A 10,913-nucleotide genomic window follows, 5' to 3' on the forward strand; every position below is an offset into this window, starting at 1 on the left:
TCCATGGCAGGCTGGAAGCATGCCGGGGCCCCTGGGACACCGATATCAATAGCCAGATTCCAGGCACAGCAGCAGCCGGGGACCTTTCTGAATTAATTTTTCCTTTGTTTTCCTCTGTCGAGTCTTGATCTCAGCTAAAGCGCTGGCTGGCTGCAGGCCCTGCTGGGAGACATGAAGTCAATTACCCTGATGCCTTTGATTGAATTGCACTTGGCGAGCGGCCAGCCGCTGTGGGCTCCTGCCCCACAGCCCAGCGCAGGGATGAGGCGCACCCTGGGACAGCTCCTCCGTTAAATTGCAGATGTTTGTCTGGGCTCAGGTGGTCCAGCTGCTCCTCGAGCGTTCCTCTTTCATTCCCATTCAGAGGGCTTCGGCAGCTTTTTTGCCAATGTCAAGACTGTTAATAATAAAAAGCCCAGCGGCGTGTAGCTGTGTAAATCAGAAAGGAGAAATGCTCCATTTGAAAAGGCATTTCAGTAAGAACAAAACCTTTGCTTCTGCAGGAGCTGCAGAGCCACGCAGCCAGGGGTGCAACCTCGTGGAGCCACCTGGCTGGACGTCAGGAGCTGGCTCCGATGTGCCCATGGAGCTAAGCAGCTCTCCCCATGCCTCCTGCACTGGGGAGCTTGGGTGACCGCGGCAAGTAGCAGCCCCTCTGCCTCCTCTGCACCACATCAGCACTGCCGGGCTTGCCCGGATGCCGGGCAGGAGATGCCCTTCCCAGGATCCTGGGAGGTAGAAGAGGACTTTGCAGTCCTGTGCTGGGGAGGAGGGGAGACGCGTGCCTGGAAGCCCAAATCTGAGCTGGCTCAGAAGCATTAGCCGCTCTCAAATGCTAGTCCCAGCACTGCGGGCAGCTGGAGGGGGAAGCCCCCAGGAGATGCAGGCCTGTGGGGGCCCCAGACCACTGAGACAAGCTGCATTTAATGCATAAAGATCACAGGAGCCACCATGTGCCACCACCCTGTCCCCAGTGAATCTATGAGCTCCAGAATCAATGCTCAAACATCGGCAAGACCAGAGCGCAGGAGGAAGAGCGGAGAACTGACAGCCCCAGCAGGGAGGGGACTTTGCCAGGTGGGAATGACCACACGATCCTGCAAAACACCTGCACCGCTGCAGTGCAGCTGGGGAAGCACCGTCCTGCCCCCAGCTGCATGCTGTGAACTTTCTCAGCATTTCCAAGCAAACCTGCCCCACTCCCTCAGTGGCTGTCGAGGTGAAACCTGCTCCTCTCCTCCCAGCAGCTCCCTTGGAGATTGCAGGCAATAAAAATCCTTCTTGGACCCAGTAGCAGAGGCCTGGAGGCTTTTGTTCCTCTGCCCTGAGGTTGCACAGCTCCTCTACAAGGGGTCCTGCCAGCATTTGCCCCCCCCGTTGCCACCCTTGCAGTGGCAAACAGGTAAAGAAAGCAAAACAGAGGCACCAGCCCTGGGTTTGTATCCCAAATGGGCTGTTTTAAACAGAAACTGAAGCCCAGGATGGAAAAGCTCCAAAACAAACCAATTAACTACCCAGTGAATAATTTATAAGACAATCACTGTTTCTTTTGCTCCTGAACTAAATGCAAATGGTTTATGATTTCCTCAAGCCTGCTTGTTACCTGAAAATCTTCCCCAGCTCCTTCCTGGCAAGTATGTCTGGGCTGCAGTTGCAGGCAAGCAGCGGATAAGGACGTTTGGGCAGCGCTGGCTGGTGCAGTCAGGGTGTGCAGACCTCCCAGCTGATGGCTGCTCCGTGACCTTACCCCTTTTTTTAACCCTTAGGGTCAACTACACAACATCAATAAACCTGGCGCTTAGAAATTCAAAATGGCCTTTCTGCACAAATCCCTTAACCGTCACTGACCATCTGCTGTTTCCACAGTAACCCAGCAAGCAGCTGTGACAGGCTGCCACCACCCCACTTATTCAGGCTGACTTGCCAACATCCCTGCCATTACCTGGGGAATGCACCAGAGCTGCCCCAGCACCAGCATCCTGCAACGCAGTGCCAGGCATCACGGTGCAACGGCCCCAGGGGGACACCCCCACCTGCTCTGCAATCCGCAGGGCTCCGACAGGCTTCCAGGAGCAATACCGATTTGAGCGCAGGTCCCCAGAGCAGTCAAGACACTACTTCGATCACAACCCTCTAATGGTTTACAACTCACGGTGGAAACAGATTTATTTGCAACCCAGGGCTTTAGCCAGTGACACGTTCAGTGCAACAGAATAATTGCAGAAAGCAGATTAGCACTGCAAGGTAATGATCTTTTTGCCTGCTTTGCTTAGCTTGCCTCATACATCGCTGTCCTGCGTAGGATTAGCGTATGCCTCATTTTGGAGCAGACATTCTGGCTTTAAAACCCAGCCCTTCTTTGGATAACGGTTAAATGAAGACAGATAACAGCAGCCTCTGCACTGGCGGGGTGCTGTTGAGCCTGCTGAGATTCACAAATGGGATGCTCGCTCTGCTCCAGGCAGGCAGAGGGACTTTGGGTGGCTGTAGGCAGCTGCCTGGAATTTCTCAGGGAGATAAAGCTGCCGTGCATGCGTATGTGCTTGCGGGAAGTTGTATGTGAGCTGCCTTTTCTCCAGCAATTGGGAGGCTGGATAGAGGGGACACGGGATAAAGTCTACTCCTACAGCAGGAAAGGGCTGGTGGTGTTACGGAGTTAATTACTGCTGCAGAGCATGGCTGAGGGGAGCGGCACTGCAGGATCTGTGGAGAAGCCGTGTGGGAATTGCCATCTAATTTATAGCAGATGGACGTCAGCATCACCTCAGCCTCCAGCACATCTGCCGCTCCTGTGGCCAGTCTCAGCCATGCGCCAGACTGTGCCAGGGGGGATGACTGCCCTCTCCCATACCAGGGAGGGGATGGCGGCCCCAGAGGGGCCCTTGCACCGCACTGTGAGCTCGATGTGCTCCCAGGGCTGAGCAGAGCCGCGTGGAGCAGAGCTAATGCCGCACATCTCCCCGCGCTGTACTCACAGCCCGCGAGACGGCCGTGGAGCTACGTGACAGCGGGAACACGCCGTGCTCCGAGCGCTCACAGTGAGCCACGAGCAGTCAATCATGGGGTCGTGACCAGGCTATTATTAATGTATTAATACCACGATTTATACATACATATCTGAGGGGCGTGGGCAGCAGGAGGAACTAGAAGGGTTCCTCATGGTGCAGTCGATATCCCTTGGTTATTCCTGCTCTGTAAGCAGTAAGGAGGAGACCTGGTGGGCTCCTGCACAGCCCAGGCAGCTGGAGGGGCCAGGCAAGGAGGGCTTCCACCTGCCCAGGCTGTAGCGGGGGGAGGTTTGAGGGTTTTGAAGGGTAGGGACAGGCACAGCAGGACACCAGGACTTCACCTGGGCAACAACTGACCTCAGTGGGATGCAGAAGAGGGAATATTACAGATATTACAGTTGACCAAATACCCACTGAATTACAAATGCAAAAAAAGGGCTTCACCGATGAGGCTGTTGGAGGGGACAGCCGAAGCAGAGGGGATGATGATGAGTGTGGCTCTGGCAGAGGCTACTGGGGTGTTACTGCAGTTCAGCAGAGCTACTGGACCATGCACAGCAGCAGCAGGAAAACAGACTTGGAGGAATTAATGAGCCTGGTGGGAGGAAGTGCTAAAATCCACCAGGAGACGAGGCAGCAGGAGAATCCTAAACAAATCCACCATGATTACATCTGTGAGGCTACAGCTGAAATAGAGAGCACAAGGAAAGGGCTGCAGAGAGGGCTGAGGCTTAGAGACCTTGCAGGAGATGAGGAAACGTGGAGGCAGCCAGCAAAGCAGCTCAGCTTCATCAGCCTTGCAGGGAAAAGGGATGAATGCGGGGGCAGCAAAAGTGACCTACAGCCAAAGTCTCAGAGGGCTTGTGCAGATACACCCTGTCTGCTGTGCAGCAGCATCTCCATGCCCCACAGCGGTCACAGCTCCCCTGTGCCAGATGTCATGGCATGAGACAGCCTCTGCCAAGCACTGCTCCTGTCTAATTTAGCCCAAACTTGATCCTAACTCTGTCCTGTTGAATTCAAGGTGGGAGGAGAGGAGAGGATGAGGCTTGGCATTTATCTGTCAGATCGCTGCCTCTCAGCTCTGTCCTTCCCCACAGGGCAGGGAAGAGCTGGGCGCAGGGAGGCAGTGAAACCAAGGATGCCCTGGAGCTGGCACATGGCTACCTGCCTGCGAGTCTGCTCGAGACATGTCCTAGCTTATTAAAAACCTGAGCAAAGGCCAATGGAAGATCTCCTTAGGATCTTGTGGCTGCTGGACCAGACACCAAAGAAGTCAGTAAAGCTCTTACTGTATTGCTGACAGTCCTTCTGAAGGGTTTGGGACCCAGGAGAGACAGGAGACTACGAGGGGTAAGGAAGGGTGGCAGGGCCTGACCACAGGTATCGACTACCAGAACCAGCACTGCACCACACAACAACTAGCAGGGGATGGCACGATAATAACACACAGGGCCCAGGAGGGCATGTACGCTGAAGAGTGGAAAGACTGCTCCGTGGGCTGCAGGGGAGGATAACGGAGGCAGCTGGCAAGATAGCCGGGGGGTGGCTTACCAGAGCCAGGGACACCCATGCCCAGGGACGCCCAGCGATCTCTTCTCACACTCTGAGCCTGACACCCCCTGTCCCATCACTTCCAGTTCATTCAACAATCCTGCATGGCTTGACAAGTTCCACAAGCGCTGCTAATGCACAAAACCCCACCAGTCCTCTCCAGTACCTGCATCCAGCCCAGGTATGGCCATGGACCGCTCCTCTCCAGCTCTGAGCAGAGGCGAGGAGCTGTCCTGCCTCCAAAGGGCCCTGCTACCTGCCTGGCCTGTGTCACTCCTGTCTGCCCCAAGGACCCTGCTCGAACCGTTGGGTAGATGTTTGGGTCATGGCCAGAACACCACCATGCCTGCACTGCACATCCTCGGCGTCAGTCCCTGCCTCCACGGCACAAGGAGCCAGCCAGGCACCGTCACAGGGTCACCCTGTGACCACAATGTGAAAGGGGCTTTTGAGTCCCTAGAAATCTCCAAGCAGATGCTCCAACATGCACTTGTGTTCTCCAAGCAGATGCTCCAACATGCACTTGTGTCCTGAACCCCCTCAAAGGCGAGCATGGAACCCCCAACCACAGCCTCTGCACTAGCCCCTCTCCCCAGTGCCTGCCTCTGTGGCACTTGTGCCTACCTTGGCATCCAGGATGTTTGTCTCCACCCGGGCCACCCCCTGGTTCTCCCTGAACAGCTGGATCTTGCTGACCTTGCTGAACTCCGACAGCACCGTGGTGAGGTTGGTCTTCAGGTCGATGACATGGCTGATGCCGTGCCGGGGTCCCACCAGAAGCGTAGTGGCTGGCTGCTTCTCGTCCTTGTAGCATGAGCACATGGAGAAAGAGAGACAGACGGGCAGGGGTGAATAAATGCACCCTGGGGCTGCACGGACTGCGCCTGGCTCTCTCTGTGGAGCCAAGCCTTGACGTCAGCAGCTCGGCCGGGTCCTGGATGGCTTTTGCAGAGCAGTGGGTGAAGCTGGTGCCATGAACCGCCCCCCCCGAGCCTCTCTGCAGAGCTGGGAACTGTGTGCAGGATGCCAAGGCTATTTAAAAATAAAGCACTGAACTGACTGTGCACATGAAATATTCAGGCCTGCTGGTGTCACTACAGAAAAGTAAGAGCATGTTACATATCTGCCTGATCTGACATTGCCTCTGAGAGAAGGAAGCAGAGGCGGGAGTGAATGCATTTTAGAAAAGAAGAAAGACTAAAGCCTTGACTGAAAATAGAGATCTTTCTTGCTCTGGTCTACCCAGGAAGGATGCTTCAAGCCAGACCTGGAGGTGAAGAGGAGCTGGGCAGAGCAGTGCAGAAGAGAATAAGGGAATACTTTTTACCACTTACACGTGGTTCAACTCCTAGGCTGGCTCAGAGTCATTGCTTTGGTGTCAGAGATGAAAAAAAAGGCAGGGCACCCACACCAGAGGTGAGTTGCCCAACGCTGCACACCCAGGCAGCGTCGGAGGCAGGCTCCGACTGCTCAGCCACGGCATCAACCAGACACAACGTGGTTCTACCTTCACTGATTTCCTACAGGCAGCCCTTTGACCTGTGAGGTGAGGAGCTCCAAGGTGTGGTGGAAGCAGAGGAGATCAAAGGCTGCAAGAGATGGAATCCAGGAGGCAAAGTAAGGGAAGCCAGGGAAGTGCTGAGACCTTGCGTGGGGGTAAAGGGAAGGATGGCAGAGAGGTGACACTTACAGCGGAGACCCCTGGCTGCGAGGTGGAGCGAGAGGGATGGAGAGGTGAGCCAGGCAGGGGGGAGCCTTAGCGGGTCCACCATTCTCCTGTTTGGCTTGGTGGCTTTCCTCCTGTCGGGGAGAAAGTGAGGTGGCTTGGGTGAGGGGTGGAGATGCCTCTGATGGAGATGAGGGAGGAGTGGGCCGTGGCGGTGGCAGCTTCCTGAGAGCTGCCAAGCAGCAATCGGGCTGGACCACTGCTGATGGAGATGGTAAGGCCAGCCAGGCTATTCCCTGTGTGGATAAGCAGGGAATGCAGTGGCCTTTGCCAAGGGTGGCCCTCTGAGGCAGATGGCAGGATGCTGCCAGGGCAGGACCGAGCTCTAAGCATGTGTCTGAAACTACTCTGACTTTACCGAGCAGGTCATCTTGTTGCCCAAAAGGCTGGCAAGAACAGAGCCGACTCTGACCCTGAAGAGCTGAAGATCTGATCTACTGTCAGCAGAGGCTCTGAAGGCTTTTCTGGATGGGCTTGGACCCCAGTGGAGCAAAGCAAGAGACCAAGGGAAGTAATTTCTGTGGGAGCCACATTTCTCCTGGCTCTCCCCTCCAGCACACACACAGGACCAGTGCCAAGCATCTCCCAGCCCATCCTGAATTACCGTACCAGTCCCACTGTGTTGAAGAGGACCCCAGCAAAGGTGGGCAGCTCGTTCAGGATCCTCAGGTACTGCAGCTTTGCCTGGGCCGTGGAGACCTGACAAAACACATCACACGGTGATCACGACCAGCACAAGGGGGAAGAAATGCAAGAGGCTGGTGCAAACTTGGAAGCTCCCAAGCAAAGGTGTGCATCGTGTTGGTGGGCAGTTTGGGGCATGGGCTGTGCTGGCAGCAAGCCTGGGGGCTTGACATGGGGTGGATGGGGTCCCCGCTCCCCTGCCATCCTGGGCAGATGCTGGGAGGTAACTCAGAGCAGAGGCACAGCCAGGGAGGAGCCCAGATGCTTGATGTATAACCCCCCCGGGGGATGTATAATCCCCTCAGAGATGTATAACCCTCCCGGAGGATATATGACCCCCCTGGAAGCTCTGACAGCTGCAGGGACTGAGGCAGTGGCTCAGCAGCCTCCTCCAGAGCTTTCTAAGCCCAGAAGCAGAGAGAACGATAAACACAGGCTTAACTGATGTGTGCTGCTTCAGCCAAGCTGAGAGGCAGCTCTCGGCTGATCTCACCCCACTGATCCTCGCTGCAGTCCCCGAAGTCCAGATCAGCTCTCAGAACTGGATTCAGGAGAGAGAGCAGCTGCCTGGCTGTCACCCCAGGATTTATCTCCCATCCAAGGGGACTTAAGCAGCAATAACGGGAGTCCCCAAGCAGCCAGGGACAACAGGATGGCTGGGGCGGAGGGCACGCTGCCACTCCATCAGCCCTGAGCCCTGGCCGTGTGGGTTGAGCTCACCTTGGTGCCGCCAGGCTGGTTCTGGTGGGCTTTGAGCTGCTGCGAGAGGGATTTCCGGAGGCTCTTCTCTTTGATGAGCTGCAGGAGCGAGGGGGGCAGGAAGGGCGCCAGGCCCCACTCCTTCCTGTGGGGAGGGAAGCCTGCCTGAGCCGCCAGGCCAGAGACCCCACCAATGGGCAGAGAGGGCCAGAAACCAGGGATGATGCCCCAGAGCATCCTCTTGCCATCAGAGGGAGCCGGAACCGCACCAGCACTTCCTTGGTCACAACCAGAGCAGCGGCAGCCCCCAGCCTGGATGGGACCCCCGGCTGGTGTCACAGCCACCAGCACGGGCTGGGGAATGCAGTGGTGCCAGGCTCTGCAGCCGAGCCCAGCTCCCACTCACCTTCGTGTAAGGTTAAGGGATACAGGGCAGATCCCCAAACCTCTTTTGGCGTCCTCTGGGGTGCCATCTCCCCCCCTTCCTCCCTGTGCACACTGGGCAAGGCCAGCCTGCACAGACGGACTCCATATGGATTTAAGACCACCAGGAGCTGCAGGAGGGCTGAGCCAGGGCTGCATGGCTTGGTAACGGGCTGAGATTACACAGCCACAGTGCCTTCTCCTCGCCGTGGAAGCCGCGTGCAAAATCAGCCCAGGTTCCCATGGAAATGATCCTGGGCTCGAAGCAAATATCCCCGCCAGCCCTGGCAAGGCTGCCGTGTGCGGCTGGATGTCAGCATGCCGGGGTCTTACATGGCCCTGTGGTGGGACCAGGGGCTGCGTGTCACTGCTACCAAGACTGTGAGCCACCGGCCAGCTCCAGGGGGGCTCTCAGGGCATCTCATGCTCAGCACCCCGAAATGTTGCTGGGACCACCCCAGTTACACAGGGGCTGTGAGCAGGAGCACAGGGAAGGGACACAGAGGAGGGCTGCGCAGCGGCGTGCGGAAAGGGAGGAGGACTCACTCCACATTCTTGAGGGAGACCTTCTGGCTGGGGCGGGTGGCTGAGACGGTGATGTAGATGTGGAGGGCAGCCAGCCCCAGCAGCATCTCTGGCTTTGGGTCTGTGCCGAAGCGCTCTCTGATCACATCGTTGCGGCTCTGCGGGAGGGAGGAGAGGTGTCCTCAGATAGCCACGAGGACAGGGCACCCACCACCTCAGGGATGCCTCCACAGGGCCCAGCCTGGGCAGACGCGTGGGCCATGAGCACCATCAGCTCCCAGTTCCTAGGGGCAAGTCTCCTACCTGGATGTACAGGTACTCAAATGCTGCAGGATCCCGGCGCAGCAGCTCCACTGGGTCCTTGGGGAAGAAGCTCACACGGAAGAGGCATCTCATGCCATGGTAGTGTGTCCTCTGCACAACCTGTGGCAGGAGCAGAGGGGAGCAGTGAGCCCAGGAGCCGCATATATTTGCCTGGAGGGCAGGAGACACCCTCTCCTCTCCCCTTGAGGAGGAATTGATTTCTCTTCTCCATGCACCACCTGATCCTTTCATCCTGGGAACGGCCCAGCCTTCCTTGGTGTGACAGCTTTGCCTGGTGCTGCAGGGTTTTATGCCACCAAGGCTAACGCTTCCTCCACGATCCCCATTTTATCTCTGGTTCCGTCCAGTGCCAGCTTCCTGACTCTCCTGGGCAGGCCCAGGATGTTCATGAATGCTGTCTGCAGCTGCCCAGGCTGGAGCACAGAGCATCTCCACGGTGCTGTCGGGGTGGGATGGGTAAAACCCTCTTTGGCCACCCTTTGCACCCCTGAGCCCACAGGACCATGCCAGAGGCAAAGAGAGGCTACGCCACCGCACGGCGCAACCCTGGCCAAGCCCCATGCTGGTGGGAGAAGAGCCTCCCTGTGCCCCAGTCACTGGCCATGGCCGTCCCAATGCCCTCCCACACCCAGTGGCTTACGTGGGCCAGCGGCTGCTTGTCCTGGAGCAGCAGGAACCGGTGGCTCTGTTCTGGGCTGGAATACTCCAGGACCAGGGCAAAGTGCTCAATGTGCCTCAGGGACAGGCGGTCCTGCAATGTCACCATCACGTCCTGCAAACACCATGGACAGGCTTGGGTGCAAGGCACTGGCTCCCTCCCAGGGTGGGAGCTGACACCCCACTGAGAGCCCCCTCCTCCCTGGCACCTGGGGCTGCGCCAGTGCAGGATGAGGCCCTGCAGTGCTGAGAGGGGCCGCGGGATGGTACTGCCAGGCGAAGTAACCTTGCAGCAGGAGGTAACCAGCAGCCAGACCCCCAGCACCTCGGGTAACACTGTGGTGTTTCGGAGGGGGGCTGCAAGGAGCTGGCCCCTGGCAGGGGGACTCGCAGGAGCATCCATCCTGGCTGGAGGGCAGGCTCACAGCAAGGAGAAAAGTTAGGAGTGGGAGAAAGACAGCAAAAACCTATCCCTGCCAGCTACAAAGCATGTCGCCCAGGGAGGTGGAGGGGCTATCTATCATGCGGTGGCAGTTCACAGCTAGCCAAGCGCTGCTGCGGTGTTTGTGCAAGGAAGCAGGAGACAAGGAAAAATGGATTGGGCAGGCGGGAGGAGAGAAGTGTCACAGTGCCGTGGGGGGAGCGGAAGGGCCTACCTTCACGGTGGTTCGGCCATCGAACGTGAAGGATTTGATCTGCCCGTTCTCCAGGAAAACCTTCAGCACATTGGGAATGAGGAGGAGAGCTTCTTTCTTCAACATGTCCTGGCACGTGGGGCCGGCAATGGGTGAGGCGAGGAGGATGGGGGACACGGAGAGACGGAGGGAGGGTGGGGAGAGAGAATGAGTGTCAGTGATGGAGCGGTTACGGCACCCTCCGCTTCTCTGCACTTATGCGCTAAAAGAGGCACATTTCCCTTGAAAATCCAGTGTCTCTGCCGAGCCATTGAGAAGTGCAGAGCTGGAGCAATTCAGAGCTGCCTGACAGATTCACCTCCCCAGCTCCCACCAGCTGCAGCAGAACGGAGCATCCCACTCTGTCCAGCACGTCCCAGAGCCGTGCCCAAGCCTGGCAGCCTGTTCCGCTCCCCAGCTGCTGTCCCAGAGGGGAGGCAATGGCCAGGGTGGCTCAGAGCCGATCCCCCTTTCCTGACCCTTAACTCAAGCCTAGCCCACCTCAACCTTGCACATGCCCTGTGCAGGAAGTTGGGTGAAGGACGATTTTATTTAGCGAGAAGTGTTTTGATCAGATAATTACTTAATTGATTTTGGTTAAAAATAGAATTTGCTAGAAGCGCTTTACAGGGGTTTTTT

General features: G+C 57.2%; 1 protein-coding gene across 1 annotated transcript in view; it reads right to left on the minus strand.

Annotated features, from left to right (window-relative positions):
* FRMPD3 (FERM and PDZ domain containing 3) overlaps positions 1-10,364 on the minus strand; it is a 28,016-nt gene extending 17,652 nt beyond the window's left edge. Inside the window, exons 1-7 of the mRNA XM_050901876.1 lie at positions 10,257-10,364; positions 9,584-9,715; positions 8,923-9,042; positions 8,641-8,777; positions 7,693-7,816; positions 6,898-6,987; positions 5,187-5,366 (exon numbers count right to left, since the gene is read on the minus strand). Coding sequence (XP_050757833.1) covers positions 5,187-5,366; positions 6,898-6,987; positions 7,693-7,816; positions 8,641-8,777; positions 8,923-9,042; positions 9,584-9,715; positions 10,257-10,361 — 888 coding nt within the window. The 5' untranslated portion in view covers positions 10,362-10,364. The remainder of the gene's footprint in view (positions 1-5,186; positions 5,367-6,897; positions 6,988-7,692; positions 7,817-8,640; positions 8,778-8,922; positions 9,043-9,583; positions 9,716-10,256) is intronic.
* Between the last annotated feature and the right edge of the window lie 549 nt (positions 10,365-10,913).

This window comes from Gymnogyps californianus, chromosome 9 (genome assembly GCF_018139145.2).
Source record: "Gymnogyps californianus isolate 813 chromosome 9, ASM1813914v2, whole genome shotgun sequence".
NCBI classification, from domain to species: Eukaryota; Metazoa; Chordata; class Aves; order Accipitriformes; family Cathartidae; genus Gymnogyps; species Gymnogyps californianus.